The 19,336-nt window shown below is 35.1% G+C and overlaps 1 protein-coding gene across 3 annotated transcripts in view; it reads right to left on the bottom strand.

The window, feature by feature from the left end:
- The window catches only part of clu (clustered mitochondria protein homolog), a 147,645-nt gene that overhangs the window by 40,030 nt on the left and 88,279 nt on the right, over positions 1-19,336 (bottom strand). For 2 of the 3 annotated variants that reach the window (XM_083125653.1, XM_083125655.1), the window contains exons 2-7: positions 18,061-18,311; positions 9,357-9,518; positions 6,477-6,630; positions 5,051-5,217; positions 3,171-3,307; positions 1,345-1,574 (exon numbers count right to left, since the gene is read on the bottom strand). In XM_083125653.1, coding sequence (XP_082981779.1) covers positions 1,345-1,574; positions 3,171-3,307; positions 5,051-5,217; positions 6,477-6,630; positions 9,357-9,518; positions 18,061-18,311 — 1,101 coding nt within the window. The remainder of the gene's footprint in view (positions 1-1,344; positions 1,575-3,170; positions 3,308-5,050; positions 5,218-6,476; positions 6,631-9,356; positions 9,519-18,060; positions 18,312-19,336) is intronic. The other variant, XM_083125654.1, reaches the window with a different exon arrangement.

The raw sequence follows: 19,336 nt of genomic DNA, 5'->3' as shown, positions 1-19,336 counted from the left end.
AAATTGACGAAGGGATACTCACAAAGAACCTCCAAGCCTAGATTGGGACTTCAATCTGGAAACTTTGGAGAGATCAAAAGTATACCACTTAAGGCTCGGCTGGACCTTTGGCCAACACCAGCAAAGCTGATTTCAAAATTTCTTCTCCATTTGAAAAACTGCTATGATATTTTAAATTCTGAAAAATTACATTTGCGTAGAATTCCTTCATGTGAATCTTCATGTGGATAACTTTCACTGTTGGCTAGATACAGTGGAACCACAATTTTACATTTTCACACATTAAACATTCAATCTTCACGTTATAAAATCTTCCTTGATTTTACGTTTTCCCGCATTTCAAGTTTTTTCAGCTTGATCCTGTGGAAAACGTAAAATCGAGGTCTATGTAAGACTATTAAACTATTGCAAATATATAGTGACAGCAGCAAATATACATATATATAATGAATGCACATTATTCTAAATAAAGTTATGAAGGAGATGTGTTTCATCATAAGTCACACTAGTGATGTAATGAAGCCAAAAATTTGCCGATGCCGATGTACTCACCGATAACTTTTAAAACTGATACCAATGTTGTTGATATTTAACAGATTCCGATACATAAGATTGTTCAAGAGTAATGTAATGTTATTTTCTGCATGACAAAAATTAATTTCCTCTGTACATTTCTATTGGATATTATATATATGTATATAAATATATCTTCTCAGAAATTTAACATTAGTACACAAGCAGTTCCTTGAAATGCAAAATGAATTCTTGTTGTTAATATTGCAAATTTAATGCTGGCAGATTCAACTTTAGAAACAAGAGTTTTTCAAGCACTTCTGAAAGTAACCTGCTTCTCTTATCGCAAATCTGTCCAGCAATACTGAACACTCATTCAATGAATACTGATGCAGCAGGTATTTTCTCACCACTTGCTTCAGGTTTGGATACTCACTTTTCAATTTGCAATACAACAGCAGATCCTGGTCATGTGGAATAGTCGGTTGAGCAATGTACTGTTCAATTTCTGATTTTGATGTAGGTTGATCCTCTGAATGAGAGTTTGCAATAATTTTATCACAAAAACTCCACAGTGATGAAGATCCATTAACCTAATTCTCAATAAATCTTACAAAATGAAAAATGAAACTTATTAGAAGGTAAAACTCTAGTATTATTGGCACAGATTTAAATATCAGATTTTTGCCGATGCTGATATGTCATTTTCTGCCGATATTCATACATCGGTAATCTGCTTCGGCACATCCCTAACTCACACAAATAAGTAACAAATACACTTAATTAAATTATATTATATAGGAGAATTTCTTAAGTACAATAAATACTTACTGTCTTCTGCCCTAATAGCATCCACAGTATGCTCAGTCTGGGGAGCGCTCCATGCATATACTTGATATGGAGTAGCCACACGCTCGAATGGATGTCTCTGAGTTCGTTTCTTCTGAAGGTTGGCAAAGCTACGTTTAAAGGCAGGACTGATTTGGTTCAGAAGCTCAATCAGAGAATGGCACAAATGACTAGGTGCGGCAGGCTTTGGGTTAAATTCCTCCTCCGTTGACCTACACAGAGACATAGTAATTAGTGCCCTGGCAGTTTCAGAAAAATGAGTAAGTTGAATTACTTTTATCTAAAAGGTAAAAAGGTAAAGTGCTCCCCTGTGCTTAGCACCACGCCATGAAGGCGTATAGGGGGTGTGGGGGTAACGCCCCACACTTTCTTGATCCAGTCGTGAGTGGGGGTGATGTGATCAGCATCACGCCCCTGACCGCCTTTACCCCCCAGGGTTTCCCCCAGGTACCCAATGTTATTCGACGCTGGGTGGGCGCCGGGGCCGCTTCCATCGTTAGAAAAGTTCCCGGATTTGAACCGGCCGGGGATCGAACCCGGGACCTTGAGCATGGTAGTCAGACGCGTTACCGACTGAGCCACCGCGGCCACACGAATTACTTTTATCTGCAAATACTAAACTCTTCTTTACATTACCTTATGATTTAGCACACACAGATGTGCTACATAGAAATTTTAGTGAATACACTCAGCCAGGACCTGAACCTGGGTCTATGGCATACAATGACACTGCTTTGCGAAATAGCGGCAGTGAAATATCAGGCGAAGCTACAACTGGCTCGGTAGCTCAGTTTGTAGAGGAATGGCACCGTACGCCAAACAACTGGGTTTGAATACTGGACGAGCTGCATTTTTTGCTGAAATTTCTATGTAGTTCATCTTCTGTGTGTGCCAAATCATAAGGTAATATTGTATACAGCTCCATGCTGAGAGGAACTAGACATACAACATAATCAGTGTTTCAAAGGCAACAACACAATAATACATCCATGCCACATGGGATTCAAACCTAGTACTTTGTCTTTGTAACACATTATGCTAACCAATCCATTAGACCAGTACATGAATATACTGAAATTTATTTAACATGTAGCTGTAGTTTACTTTCAGTATTTCCACATGTTGATACTTGCAAAGGATCAAGAAGCTAGTGAAAGCATCACTCTTGAAATTACAATAAATTCATGATATAGTGGCATGGAAGTTGATTTCCACCAACCTTTCTGCACTGGAACATGCAGATATATGCAGGTATATCCATAGTGTGGAAAGACTTAAGTAATGCATGCAAAGACTCAATGGATTAAATACATTAATCTATTCGGAATGAACCAGCTATAATTTATAATCTTCTCTGAGGTTTCTGGAATCAATAGAAAAACTTACCAATAAGACAGCTGAATTCATAATTCAGGATATGTGCGACTTACTCACTTTATATATATATATATATATATATATATATATATATATATATATATATTGACAAGGTATATATATGGTATATTTTGGATAACCAAGAAAAGAACCTGAAGAAGGAAACAGTTGTTTCCGAAACGTCTTTCCACAAAATAGATACTCACTTCACGTAAGCAACAAAGTTTTGTATTTTTAATTTATTGAAAATACAAATTAATAAATAATACCAATAAGACAGACATAGCAGAAAGGATACTATCATGGCTCCCGCAATTGGCATTGTCAACTTTCACAAATAACTTTTCATTAAGTTATAATATATTATCTGGGTGCTAATGCTAGTTTAGTTGAATAAATTATAATATATACAGATCTTTTCAATAACTTACTGGTTTACATAGAAGCCCCGGGAACAAGCAGTGATGTGGAAGTACTTGCTTTCCAACGTAACTACATAAAGATATATAAGATCACCATGCATTTTCCGATAACCAGGAGGTGGATTCCATCCTGATGTTGTTAGTACCTAAAAATATATTTATATCTTTTTAATATTAACAATACTGAGTAACAAAATAATGTTACCAATACTTAAAGCCACATCTCTCTGGAGAAGTTACCACTTATTTTGTCGGAGCAAATTCACAGATTTTGCTAATAATTTCCTAATAAATTGCTAGACCATTCTGTGATGTTATAACTTCAAGTGCTTTTACAACATTAAAAAAAATAGTTGCAAGAAATGCCATGTTTAAATACGCGTGAAAAATTAACTTCAAGTGAAACAATCATATTTAATAATCCTGTGCTCTTCCAGACTTTTGAATATTTCTGTAAAGTTTTATTTTTCACTGACTTTTTCAATCATAATTTTCCTCAATGTTTCCAGATAGGTCGGATCCTTGTCTAAAAGTTATTATTAACAATATAAACATGATAATGAAATCCCTGAAACTTGCACTTAATACGATTTATACCATTTATTTAATAACAGGCAATAAAAAAAAAGGTAAAGGGATCCCCTGTGCTTTGCACCATGCCATGAAGGCGTATAGGGGTGTGGGAGTAACGCCATACACTTTCTTGATCCGGTCATGAGTGGGGGTGATGTGATCGGCATCATGCCCCTGACCCCCAGGTACTCATGTCATTCGATGCTGGGTGGGTGCCGGGGCCGCTTCCAACGTTAGAAAAGTTCCTGGATTTGAACCTGCTGGGATCAAACCCGGGACCTTTAGCATGGTAGTCAAACGCATTACCGACTGAGCCACCACAGCCACAGGCAATAAAAAAATCATAAATCACAATCTTGCCCTGAAGTTATTTTTTTTCGACAGTAAATTGCATTGCACCTGGCAACACTACTGAAATCATGCAGCGTAGTAAGATTTCTCATGGAATACCAGAACAGTTGGAATAAAATATAGTGAAGGAAAAGTAAATGCACCTAATAATCTTTTTAGAAGCTCACTCCCGAGTAAAATTACAATTTCTGATTGGATAGACAGTCAGTACATGTTGTCTGAATCTGCTGCCATACATTCTGGCCTGACAGACAGTGTTGCTAACCAAAATTGTATGGCACTAGAAAGATGCTTTCTACTTCTACAAAATAACTTTTTCTAAATCTATTGGGTGCAGCACATGACTCCAATGGATTGCAAACCACAAACCTGTGGTTCTCAAAACCACAGATTGGCTGTAGTGACAAGGTACAGATAGACACAAACTATGAACCACTACTTAACCACAGTTACTGCACTTAAATATACAAGGCAATTCAAAATTATTTCAAATTTGATAGGGTAAATGCTGCACTTGCCATAATGACACCTGAGAGATTATGACCAGTGACCAGTTTGTTTTTTCGATACGAAGTGCATTAGCAGGAATCGCTGTTCTTGAACAACTTGGTATGGAAGAAGATATGTCAAATCCATGAAGCATTCTCCAAAATAAATGTAAACATCAAGTAGTTGAACTTTTATGTATTATTTCTCTTGTAGTCTATGGTTATTACAAGCATAAAAACAGTTTTCGTTGTGGTGTTTCTGGAGAACACACGCTCCCTTCATCAGACATTTATTTTTAGTTTCATTTAAACTTCTATGCAGTTTAGCATTCTGAAATGTTGATTTTTCTTCATCAATAACAAAACTAATACAGGCAACATGTTGCATGTAAGGAGTGAATAACAAGATTGTGCAAAGAGCTACGTTATGCAATTAAAAAGGTTCTATGGCACCTGTCTTATAACTGATTACTCTACCTTTATGCACTGTGGGCCCTTCAGTTCCTTGGCCTGTGGTTGAAGAGGAAGAAGCGGTCTCTCTTTGCTTGAAGGCATTATGTAATCAGGAGGAGTGCAGTCGACGCTCTCTGGTCTCGATTTCTTCTTTTCTGCAAACAAACCATATAAACATGGTTTGTTTAGACCTAGTAGTCATATTACGAACAATGAAATATAAAGATTAGATTAAGTTCCTCTCTTTCTGTGACATACCATCTTCATTTCACTGTTCATAAAAATATTCTAAATTACTGTAGAATATCCAAAGACATTTACTCAGTACATCACTAGGCATCCTAGATACGAAAGCTTTAGGATGTAACACACTGCAATTAAATATGCAACGATAATAAATAATAGAGATGGAACAGATTAATTGGTAAATTAACCGATTATTTTACTGATCCAATATATCCATAAATATCTCATAATTTAGTGCCAAATTCTCACATTTTATTATAATTTTTATGGATAATCTCCATGTCCTACTTCTTAAAAAAGTAAATGTCTAAATATGCAACTTCTTTTGCACTGCAGTCACCTTGAAACACACATTTATTAAGGAGGTCAAGGACCCATTCAGGTTCTTCAAGGCCTATTTTGAATTTGATCGGTAGAATATCGGTTATAGGTAAACTTTATATCGGTACTTTATTGGTATCAGACAAAATATCATACTGATCCATCCCTAATAAATAAATAACAGTTGCAGAAGTAACAATACCCTCAGTAAATATCTGAACTAGTAAAATTCCCCCTCTCCAAGCCTATATGCCAAGATTTTTGTATCTGACCATGACTTGTCTATTTCCAAATAATAATAAGGAATATTGCGGTACCCCTTTCATACCACGCTCCTCCACTCCCAGTTTGTTATCTGGCATGTCCATGGAAACCAATATGTTAATGGGAACTAATAACTTACCTAGAAATTAAACATTGTATTTTGCAATCATTTTAATTAACATATCATTCATCCTGAGAGCTTTTGGGATTGTTTTACTATCCTTGTAAAGGCCTTCTCTGTAATAAAATAATACAGTGGAACCTTATTTTATGTTCTCACGTTTTACATTTCCTTGCAATACAAATTCAATCTTCATACTTCCAATAGAACATAATGCTATGACATTTTCTTAATTTTATATTCTCCTGCATTTTAAGTTTTTTCAGCTTGGTCCCTGAAAAACTTAAAATCAAGGTTCCACTGTACTCACCTCATTTCCTTTCTATACCATACACTTCAGAAAATTCTAATTAAGTTCTAATTCCCACTAACACCAACACATACAATTCCTGATTAACAATTTGTTAAAAATGAGCATGCAATCACCTTGCTTTGATGTAAACAGTAACAGCATTGAAGCATATCGGTTCCAAAATATTAAAAAAACTTTGCACTTACCCATAATATCCCCCTGAGTTACAACATTTAGGAAGGAGAGAGAGCTGCAGTCAACCCCGTTGTATGCATCAGCTGGATCTAAAGACTTCAGAAGATCTCTCACGTGTCTCACATGAATCCGTGCCTCACGCATGGTGTAAGGCTCTTCAACTACCTTTAAGCCACAATATATTTCATTAGAAATAACATCTGGCACGTGGAGGATTTCAAGTCAAAGAATCAACAATTTGGTGAAAATTTATGGTTGAATCAGGTTATCAATAAGAACAGATAAAGTTGGGCACTTTTTTATATGTGCAGAAAGGCACATAACCTTCAATTAAAGTTGATTTAAACCAGTGAAATGTGCCCCACCTAGAAATAAACTTGAGACCATTTGACTACAAGGTGATAGCAATAATTTTCCTGTAGTTTACGGTTATAACAAGCATAAGAAAACAGTTTTTCATTGTGACGTGTGTTCTCCTGAAACGTCACCACGAAAATCTGTTTTCTTATGCTTGTAATAACCGTAAACCACAGGAAAATAATTCTATAATGCATACATACAAGAAAAACTATTATTCATCTATTACGGTGATAGCAATAACCACTGTCTTATTTGAAAGGTGATAATGGCAACAAAAGTTTTGGTATTGCATTGGTAAACAAATAGTGGCATCTCCAGGGGTGGTTAGTGGGAAGTGTAACCCCCCCTCTCTCAATTATTTTGTGGTTTAAATCCCATAAAAAAAGAGGGTGGTGGGCAAGTATGTGTGGATTGTAAACTCTGGCATGTACTAAAAAAAAAGGTTTAAGCCTATCATACATGCATAGAGAACTAAAATGTAAGAACTCTTAATGTAACAAGACTAGCTTCATTGCATATAGCACTGACTAATATTGCAAGGATCGAAGGATGCAACCTCACAGAACCATCTGCTTTTCAATCAATTTTATAATCACATATGCAACTACATAAAAATATTCATTTGAGACATATGTTTAAAGAATAATTTTACCAGAATACTCAAAATGTAATCATATAAAAAACTTCTATGCATACACAATTCGCAAGAGTAATCTAACTATTTAAGTTTCAGGTACAGACAATTAATAGAAGGATAAATTAGTTTTTTGGATAAGTACTTTATTCCAGTATATAACTCTATTTAGATATAAAAATCCACAATTAAAAACAACTGAAAATGACATCTCATTAAATGATCTGATAAGGTTGGAAAGATGCAATCTGCTGTAAAATGTACAGTTACATTACAACATTTCAAATATATCACGAATATCAAAACTTTGCCACAGTTGTTTCAGATCAACTTTATGAACAAACAGGTGAAGTGGGGTCTTTATCACAGTTAAAAGTTCTAAACCAATCAGGAATCAAAGCTGGAACCTGCTATTCTGATGCAGATGTATTATACTGTAATATATCACGAATATCAAAACTTTGCCACAGTTGTTTCAGATCAACTTTATGAACAAACAGGTGAAGTGGGGTCTTTATCACAGTAAAAAGTTCTAAACCAATCAGGAATCAAAGCTGGAACCTGCTATTCTGATGCAGATGTATTATACTGTATTATACAAATACCGTGCGTCCATTTCGATCTTCAGCCGAGAGATCGAGAGAATCGTGGCGGGCGGCGCTGACGGAGATGCCAACATTTGCGGCCTGTAATGCCCGCTTATTTTTATAGACATATGCAGACATTTATATAAATATTGCAAAACGAGCACTAACCTGTGTTATAACACGCAAAAGTTCTTCTGTAATTCATCCAAGTTCTGCTCTTATACACACAAATAAATACGCTATAGAAACGATTTTAAGAGCCACAGATAATAAAGCATTTTAATCATAGTTTTGACCAGTAATGTCCTGCTTAAGTTTATATCCTTGAAAGAGTTCTGTGGCCATGGTAATCGTTTGGAGGTTTCGAATGTGCAACACTGTATCAAGATTACGCTGCAGACGAAACCGTTAAAAGTGAATGGTTTTCGTGAGCTTCCTTGCAATCCGAAATATCCGAGCTAGAGTTTTTTTGTTCCTTCGCGACTAGATGAAGACAAAGTTGTGAATATAGTGGCAAGCAATGTAAACCAAGAGCGTGTTAATTTCGTACTGTGCGCAAGAGTGTTATTCTTGGTTACTTGCAGTTACTTGTTTGTGTTATTGCAGTGTGTATGTGTGTTGTGTCAGTGAGACGATTGGAATGCCAGCCGCAAGGTTCACGTTAGAACAAAGATTTTTTATGTATGACACGTACGTGAAAACAGACTTGTGTCGAGACATGTGTAGGAAATTTGTACAGAAATTTCCAGGCGTTTCAACTCCACACAGAGATACGTCTAGACATCTTGTCCTTAAATTACGAGAAACTGGATCGTTAAATTTTAAAACACCTAATCAAAAACGACGGATTCTAACCGAAGCAAAACTCGATGATATTGGTGCAGCGTTAGAACGTTCTACAAAAAAAACCTCTACGCCGTGTTTCACAAAAGGTGGGCATGTCAAAATCATCGGCACATACAGCCACTAAGCTACTAAAATTAAAACTGTACTCTTATAACACAGGTTAGTGCTCGTTTTGCAATATTTATATAAATGTCTGCATATGTCCATAAAAATAAGCGGGCATTACAGGCCGCAAATGTCGGCATCTCCGTCAGCGCCACCCGCCACGCTTCTCCCGATCTCTCGGCTGAAGATCGAAATGGACGCACGGTATATAGAGAGTGATTCATAATCTTTAGACATTCTTTATGTACCGATATGCACCATTTTTTGCTGTAAGTGTTATGGTTCTTGTGTTATAAACATTCAAAATGCTGGATGGCATTATGAATCACCCTGTACATACAAAAGTACTGCTTCCTTACTTTTATGACTGATCCTTCCTTCAGTCCCTCGATGTTCTTGAGTTCAGCAAAGTTGTCAAGCGTATTATTGTCAAGTTGGAGGGAGAAGCATGTGCGGTGGCAGGTATCTTCCCGATCCATCAGCAACTGGTGGATTTCCTGAACCAGCTCCATGCTCGATACCTGGAAAATATAAGTTTTCCTTAGATAAATTGTTCACATGATCACTGTAGTGTAAACACTCAGAAATACACACTAATCATTCACTAAATAATTACATACAGTGTAAACCTGATTTTTATGTTCCCCGTGCATGTGTGTGTGTTTTTTGCATTTCCCGCACCAACTCTCCTGCTTCCAATCCAATAAAAAGTCAGCATAATTTTTCCATAGATTTTACATTTACCTGCAAATGAAGCTTTTTAGCCACGAGCTTCTGAAGAACATATACTAGGGGGTGTCCAACTTAAAAAAGAAGAGTTTATATCAAGGTGGTTTGATTTAAATCGAGATTTTTTTTTAAAAAAAAAATCACTGAAATAATTTATAGAATAATGTACATAAGGAATTTGTAGATATCAATCACTTTGGTAAAAGTACATTTACATGTTCGCTGCTTTCTAAAAAAATGGCATACTTTTGTCTGGGGCAGATTAAGTTTCTTATGTAATTTAGCTTATTTGTAGCATAAAATTAATTTATATAAAATACATTGTAAATTTGCAATTTTCATGTAAATTTTAAAATGATGCACATGAGTGTCACCGGCATATAGTATCAATTTTTGTTATTCTCTGTTGCATGACGTGCAAATGCATCATGTCTTATTGACAGATAATTTTTATTTTCGCACAGTGTGCGATATTTCCACTATATTATTTTTCTTTATTTTGCATGTTCCTCCTAACAAGACAAATTATTATATTACAATGTAATAGTTTTATTATTATACACATGTATTATATGCATACATACATATTTATTATATAAAGCAGTGTACTGATGTATAGTTGGTTCGATACTTCATTAGATTGCAAGGCGTCAAATCGATCGGGGGATCGAGTTGGGCAGTCGTCATGCTGATAAATCATGTCACGTCTTGTAGCTAGAGGCACAGCCTCCAACAACATTGCCATCCCGTTCATCAAAAAATGTTCATAAGTGATGCCATTTAAGATTTGGAGCAGGAAAAATGGCTCGATCAAATGATTGTTAATGACGCACATCCATACTTCTGCCTGAGCGTGCGACAGTGGCTGGATGAAAATTACCCAAAGAAATGGATTGGCCGAGGTGGCCCGATTCCCTGGCCAGCTCGATCCCCCGATTTGACACTTAGCGACTTTTACATTTGGAGCCACATGAAAGAATTTGTTTACAAGACACCGGTAAACTCGCAAGAAGAGCTCAGGGAGAGGATCTTAACAGCTGGTCAACACATCAAGGACACCATCACATCACAAGTTAAGAGAACAAATGTCCGTAAAAACCTGCGTGCCTGCATTCGTAACCGAGGTGCCCACTTTAAGCAAGACATGTAATGTTCTTTAATTGTATTGTTCATTGATTCCATTCACATGAAGGTGAATGAAGTATTATTTCTTGTACACAAATGTGAATGTTAGCAACATTTGTACCTTGTTGGATAGCAGATGACACAAGGAAGTAATTTAAGTAATTTGTATGCTTCGTGTCATATCATTTTTGTTATTAATACGTTGCCAAGTAAACTAAGAGTGCATTTTTGTATCATCACTTGGAAGTTTAGACCCACCCGTTACTTACATGTGATTGTTATTTGGGGAACATTTTTTCTTCAACGAACCACTTATTTGTTAGCTATCAGAAAATGCTGAAATAAGTTCCATACAGTGAGCAGTTTCTTCTCAATTCATCTCTTTATGTGGAAAATTGTAATTTTTTTTTTAAAAAAATAGAAATTCGATTAGCTCGAAAACTACTCATTTTTGGACAGGGTATCATATGGTCAAATTTGTTGCAAATTGTCTCTACTTTAACCCCTTTCAGGGAATACATCTAATTACAAGTCACCCTGTATATATATGGACAAAAGCAAGGAGGGCCAAAAGGTCTAAATAAAAATCAAAGAAGGAGAAAGGAAACACTCGCCGGACAGTGGAAAAATTCAAAATTTTTGCTACCTTAATAGCATCATCGGTGTGAGATGAAATAATAATAATAATAATAATAATAATAATAATAATATTTTATTGTCATTAAGCTTGTACAGCAATAGACAACGTCAAGAACATAATACATGTGAAATATATTATAAAATAATATAAAATTATAACCCATTTTATGTTAAGGTGCACTAAAATACAATATTTTTAATTTCAAGAAATTCTTGAGTTGAGTACAATGGTGTAGCAACTAACCAGGCATACAGTTTACGTTTAAATACATTCATAGGCATATTTGTCACATCAAGAGGTAGCTTATTAAATAGTCTTAATCCTAGAGCTTCATAACTATTCAGGGATTTTGAGAGTCTGTGATAGGGTATATTTATACGCCTGCTGTTTCTTGTAGTATAGGAATGTACATCTTGTCTACTTTGTAGCTGTGGCAAATTTTTCTTTACATACAACAGCACAGTGTAAATATATAGATTTATCACAGTCATAAATTTTAACTTAATGAACAGTGGCTTACAATGAACTAATTTGTGTGAGTTGGTAATTATTCTCACGGCTTTTTTCTGCAGTATTAAAATTTCTTGTACATAACTGCAGTTCCCCCAAAGTAAAATTCCATATGAAATAATGCTTTGAAAGAAAGCGAAGTAAGCTGATCTTACGTAATCTTCAGGTACATGACTGTTTAGATTCCTTAACAAATATATAACCCTGGATAGCTTGGCAGTTATGTATTTAATATGTGGTTCCCATGATAATTTATTATCAATGACAATACCTAGAAATTTCACATTGTCTGAGCTATTGTCGATCGGGATGCCTCTAAGACTGAAAAACATATGCTGAGTTTTACTTTCATTCAGCAAGAAACCATTAGCTCTGAACCATAAAGAAGATTGATACAGGGTATTATCAGTTATGCCTTTAAGAGTGTTAAGGTCAGAGCTGGCATTAAAGAAGGTAGTATCATCTGCATATAGTATTGTGTGAGCAGTGACGCAAAATGGTAAATCATTCATCATGAGAGCAAACAATAAAGGCCCAAGAACCGAACCTTGAGGTACACCGCATTTGACCTCGGCTACATTTGACCTCTCCATTCCTATGCAGACAATTTGTTTACGGTTCTGAAGGTATGAATGAAATAGTTTAAGATCTGTACCACCAATGCCATAGTATTTAATCTTTTTTAAAAGTGAAGTGTGTTCTACACAATCAAAAGCCCTGCTCAGGTCACAGAAAGAGGCCTGAGCAAAGTCCTTAGTTTCAAAAGCCTTAAGTACATTTTTGACTAGTGAGTCCATGGCATCAATTGTTGACTTACCCTTCCTGAAACCAAACTGTGATTTGCAAATTAAGTTATTATGGTCCAAGTAATTGCATAATTGAGAATGCATAATTGATTCTAAAACTTTTGAAAACACTGGAGTCAGTGAGATGGGACGGTAGCTAGCTAAACAATTTTTCTCACCTTTTTTATAAATTGGTACAACCCTTGATAATTTCAATACATTTGGAAATGTTCCTTCCCTAAGACATATATTTATACAAAAGGTCAGTGGAAGAATTATAGAATCTATGATTTTTTTCACAAGATTACTGGATAAATCATAGATATCTACACTATCTGATGGTTTCAGCTTTTTCACAACATCTATAATTATCTCTGGAGTTATTTCAGAAAAAACAAATTTTATTTCAGAATGTCTTACGCTATACTGTTCAAGTAAGTCAGAAACTGTTTCAGAGGGTCGTACAATGTTGTTACGAATTTCCTCAACAGAATTAATACAAAACTTATTAAAGTCATTAGGGGAGATTTCTATAACATCTCTTTTGCTGTATTTGGCAATCGAATTAATTAATTTCCAGGCAGTCTTGCATTTATTCCTGGATGCCTCAATATTAGTTAGATTATACAATTTCTTTGATTCATTTATAGCCAATTTGTATTCCTTTCTTGCCCTCAGGTAGATTGATTTAGCCTGATCTGTCTTATCCCTCTTAAATAAATCTAAGTATAGTAAAACCCTACATTTCATACCGGCTAACTTAGGAGTGTACCAATCAGCATTCTTTTTTTGTATTTTCTTCTTATTAACTTTGAGACTAACTTTACACCTTTTCTGGGGAATACTCCTATCATAAATATCTAAAAATACCGTTAGAAACTTTTCAAATGTTACATCAGCCAATGTGTGTTCTGTATCCAAGGACTGAGGTTTACTTAACAGATCTAGCCAGTTTATATTACAGAGCAAATTCCTGAAGTTTAATATTTTATCATCCGTTATTGGTCTTGAGATCACTATTTTAGATTCCTTACAGTTACAATCACAGGGTTTTAAGTTATGTATTTTTAGCCAAGGAGAATCATGATCTGAGTATGCAAATACACTTACATCACATGTTATACGAGATGTTTTTATGTTTGTGAATACATTGTCCAGGCATGCCGAACCCCTAGTGGGTTTATTATTCATATAGTTAAAGTCAAACTGCCTAAGCAGATTTTTAAATCCAGTTACACTTTGTTTATCTTCTGTAACATCAAAATGAGAGTTTAGATCACCACCAATTACGATACTAAAGTGTTTCCATTGAGACTTACTGAAAAAATCTAACATTTCCTCAAGTTTTTCAAGAAAAACAGTAGGATCCCCATTTGGTGATCTATAAAGCACAACTATTACAATTTTGAGGTCTCTAATAAGTAAACCTGTGGCTTCAAAGTTTAATTCACTACAGAGGAATTCAAGATCTAACTTATGACTAGCATGTACAAATGCATTTTTTACATATATAGACACTCCACCATGTTGAATTTGTTCCCTACTATAACTGTTAACCAGATAGAAGTCATCTAGTATTTTGAAGGAAATTTCACTTTTATGGCACCAATGTTCACTTAAACAAACCGCATCAAAACTATTTTCATTAGCAAAATCATTAATAATTTCATGTTTTTTGCCGAATCCCTGTATATTGAGATAACCTATCTTTAAATCCAATGGAGTGTGGGAGTTAGAACAACATGCTCTAACTTCCCCATGAGAATTCTCAAATCTAAAATTAACACCTGATCGTTCAGAGTATAAAGAAGTAGCACATTCAGGTTTACTAATCATATTGTTAGTCACACTTAAGTTAGATTGGTTTGTAGATATAGTTATAGGCCAAGTTTCACTAGTAATATTTTGGTGTAGCAAGCTTAGGACATTATTTTTGGAATTTATTTCATTGCTTGCTTGTTTGAATTGCTTATTGATATTCATTTCACTATTTCCATCATCAACTGCGTATTGTCCATTAATATCTAAGGACGTGATATTGTTAGCATTAGATTTATACGATTGTTTCATCAAGCTAGGCCAGGTTTTATTACATGACCTGGCTAAATCTAGTCGTTTCCCTGTTGTGATAAAATATCAGGTAATGCTATGCTTTCCTTCCTATTATACATATTTCTATTCATTATACTCAGTATTACCTCACTAATTTCTTTACTTAACCTATTTTTTCCAGCCCAATTTAAATGTTGACCATGTCTTGTATGCTCTGGCCTATTAAATTTACTTACATCTACAACTGATACATTTTTGAAATGCTTACAGATGGTCTTGTATTTCTCATTTACTCGACTTATTTCATAGTTAACTACAGACCATTCAGGTAAATCTAATCTGTATGGTAAGTTGACCACTACTACATTTGTGTGGGTTAGCTTTGCCAGATTTTTTTGGAGAGTTTTTGTAGCATCATCTCCTAAATTCTTTGCGACATCATTGCTCCCCCCTATTATCACTGTAAAGTCATTTAGGTTCATTCCTCTACTTGATTGGTCAATGCTTTCCATAACCTGATTTAGTTTTGCCCCTGATTTTACCATTCCAGTCACATGCATGTCCTTTAGATTTTCCTTCATTATACCTGCTAAGTTTTTTCCATGACTATCACTAATTAGGTTCACTTTACCACTAGATTTTTTGCGATTCACTGCACATCTAGACCGTGATGAAGGATTTTTAGATATCCTATTTATCAAAGGCACATGATCAGTTTTTGAAATATCTAATTTATTTTCTTCAACTTCCAAGAAATCAAAGAGGTTATTTGAAGTAAAGTCCTTTTTTGTGTCTAGGTTTTTGAGTCTATTTGCCCTCCCTTGAACAACTTTGCTCCAAGTAAACTCATTTGCGTTATTACTTTCGTTTGCGTGTCCAGTGTCCTCATGGTTTAATAGCTTGATTTTCAGTTCACTATTTTCAGCCTTCATATTTTCCAAGTCTTCTGTTAAAAGTTCCACTATTTTCTTGAGATTAACAATTTCATCTCTAATCTTACCTGGAGGAATTTGATTTACATTAAGGCCTCCTGTTGGATCCGAAATATATGGGTCTGATTCAGTCACTAAGATGGCGGTACATTTTTCACAAATCCAATCATTCATTGGAACGTTGTCTTCCTTAATATCACAACACTTGTCAAAGTGATACCATGAATCACAAACATCACATAATATGCCATTCTTAACCACTTTCAGACATTTATAACATTTGAAATCATTTACAAATTTAACTTTTTTACGGAGCGATTCTGTTGCACCACTCTGACCACCCGCCATTTTTGTACCGATTCAGTCTCTTTCGTCTCACACTGATGATGCTACTAAGCTAGCGAAAATTACTTAGGAAGTAATATTTCAGCACTCAAATTAGCACTATTGCCTATGTTTCTGTTGAAAGATAATTTTCAGCACATGAAATGATCCTCACAGACAAAAGGTGGAGTTTGAGTGTGGATAACGCAAAGTGGTCACTAGGACCATGATAAAATTCAAGTATAATTCATAGTTTCAAGGCAAACTTTCCAAAAATTCAAGGTTACAAGCAGATGTTTTCTCTATTCCAACCTTACGTATTACAACTCTCACCCTCCCTTCCATACACATAAATATTGACAATATAAAGGGTTTGTATGATTCCAATGTATCAAAAAAAATTACCTAATCACCTTCAAGATATATTATTTTGTAATAATCATCCGTTTGTCAGATAGATTGTTCTGTAAAATACACTAACAAAGTAAACTGATTGAGAAAACTGTGTTTTATTTTCTGTGTAGCTTTCTTTTTAATCTTCAAAAGAATGAATGAAATAAAAGCTAAACTGAGAGAAATTTGCCTCAGGAAATTTATAAACATGTATAAATTTATTGGGATATGGAATAAAAAAGTTGCAATTTTTCACGTCTATGGAGAAAAAAATGGAATAGAGAAAACATCCGCTTGTACCTTATTTCATGTCTTGCCAAAATTCATGAATAATTTCGAGAGCCAATAATTCACAGCATAATTTCCGGTGCCAATAATTCACGTGTAATTCCCGGAATTCAAGGAATTACGAGTGAGTAGCTACCCTGATATTGTGCAGCAAATTATACATACGTAATTCATTTCTCATATCAACAAGTAACTTTTTCTAACAGCACTAGTGCAGTATTATAATAATTTGTAGATAATTTTGAAAATGATATAAAGAAATTAAAATTTGTTTAGAAAATTAATATTTGGTTATTACGGTTCTTGTGAAATTTTGTTTTTAACGATTGTATCTAATCAGTATTTTTCAGGAATTTTGTACCAAATTAAATCTTTTTGCAACCTATTTCAGGATTTTTCGAGCCTAATTTAAGGTCTTTAGAACCTAATTTATGGTTTCTAGAACCTATTTTAGGATTTTTAGAACCTACAAGGACATTTTTTAGAACCTAAAGACAGAGGTCTAGTCATAAGACACCAACCGAGCCCATCTTCACTTGGCACGACGAGGGACATAGTTGCCAGTTGCCACCTTTAGAGATAAGTTGCTAAATACGACTGATTTGTAAGATCCGTTGAGAAGTAATTCGTGAGAAAGGTACTATCTACTTTTCTGCCTACTTCTGGAAAAAGGAACGTAGTATTTATCCAAAGTTAAATTAACATTTAGATAGTAGATGCATGTAAAGGGCGATCCAGACTTCATTTTTTAAAAAAGTAAAAAACACCTATGGTGATGTGAATTTCCTTGACATTTCGTCAATTTCCTTTACAAGAAATGTCTATGATATTTTCGACGTCCAGTTGGAATATGTGTGCATCGGGGAGGAGAAGGTGAGATAATTTGTTTTCCCCTTCCTTTTGTAATTGTATGTTTTTAGGGAAGTGTCCAATAGTGTTTTAAAAGATAGGTTGGTGAGTGAAGATGAATAGGATTAGTGCAATATTACTTATTACACTTTTTTCCACGTTACCAAAGGAGGATAAATTACCACAATGAGGGGGCAGGGGGGCATTGTGGAGTTTGCTTTTTCTTGTTCACGTTGGCACTATCCATTATAGTAGCCGCCGGCCGCCACTTAATTATACAGGAAACAATCACTGGTAAAGGTACCACAGTATATGAGATCAGTTCAGCTGAGTGGAGCAAGCAGTACACTCATTCATTTGTTTGCTTCGTAAAAAAACAAAAATAAATAAATAAAAGCAGCTACACAAACAAGAGGATTTATTAAGCAACACATACCTGAATATCGAATTTTTCTGCTCCTGGAGCCATTATTTTCACTGTAAACCCCATGTCCTGAATGAACACAACTTCTTGGCTGTCTTTTTTATCACTTTTTTCACACTCCTTCGTTGATTCCACTTCTCCCTTTTCAACTTCATCATCATCTTTATGTTCACAGTTACATGCATCACCATTCACTCCATTCACTAGGACAGTCTCCACCTCTATTCCAGAATCCCTTTGTGACCCGTTGTCTTCATTTGATTCTAGAATGTAAAATAAAATTTAAAAATTAGATTCATGAATAAGGGTTTTAGATATTACTTTGGTGTAAAATAAAGTGAACATAGGGTATGTTTCAACATAATTTCAAATGCTACCGTATTACTCTTCAATGCTACTAAAAGGATTAATTAGTAAAAATATAGGAGCAGTGAGTGATACCCTTCCCACTCACACACACATAAATGCATTTTTGGATTCACCCGAATGAAATTAAAGGTAACAATATCCTATCAGCCAAACAGATTTCTTCATTTTTACAGAAGAAACTACTTACCGAAATGAGTTTCTGTAGCATTTTGAAGGTTCGTGGAGGTGTTTTCTTTCATCGTTGAATCTCTTTGACCGGGAATTCATGTATTTTTGAAGAGAAATATCTCTCCGACGCCCAATTGCCATTGCTTACATTTGCTTTCTCTAAATGAACCGGATGTTGCACACGTTTCATGACAATCTCCTGTCATTGTTTCCAACCACGCCGTTGTTTTACAAGAAAATAACGTCTCTTTTTTATAACTATATATGCCTAACTGAACCAATCGAAACCTTACCATGAAAGGTCTGGGGGCTATGCGGGAATGAGATGTTTGAGGCTATTCGTGAATGGTGTCTGGGGTATTTTCCAGTTCTAACCCCAAATTTTAACTATGTTTGCCTAACCTAACCTTACCGTGAATGGTTTTGGGGGCTATGCGGGAATGGTGTGTGGGGCATTTTTCGGTTAGAAATGTTGGAAACACTGCATATCCACTACGCAAGTTAAGCTGCGTGGATATATTGTGTATTACTGAAGTGGAAAAAGGAAGAACAAAAATAACTGTTAATGTCATAAATTGAAGTTATTTTCGTGAAAGAAGCAAAATTACACCTAAAAGAATGTTTCGTAACGCACAATAGGTAAGTACGAATGTAAAAAGTGACGAAATAAACTAGTGAGGCGTGTTCGGCAGATAGGATATAGGTAATAAATTAAAGGAACGACTGAAGATGACCGGACCCCTCTCAGATT

This window comes from Lepisma saccharinum, chromosome 7 (assembly GCF_977018435.1).
Source record: "Lepisma saccharinum chromosome 7, izLepSacc3.1, whole genome shotgun sequence".
Lineage (NCBI taxonomy): Eukaryota > Metazoa > Arthropoda > Insecta > Zygentoma > Lepismatidae > Lepisma > Lepisma saccharinum.
Note: the sequence above shows the minus strand (reverse complement) of the source record. Positions and strands in the feature narration are given on the sequence as shown.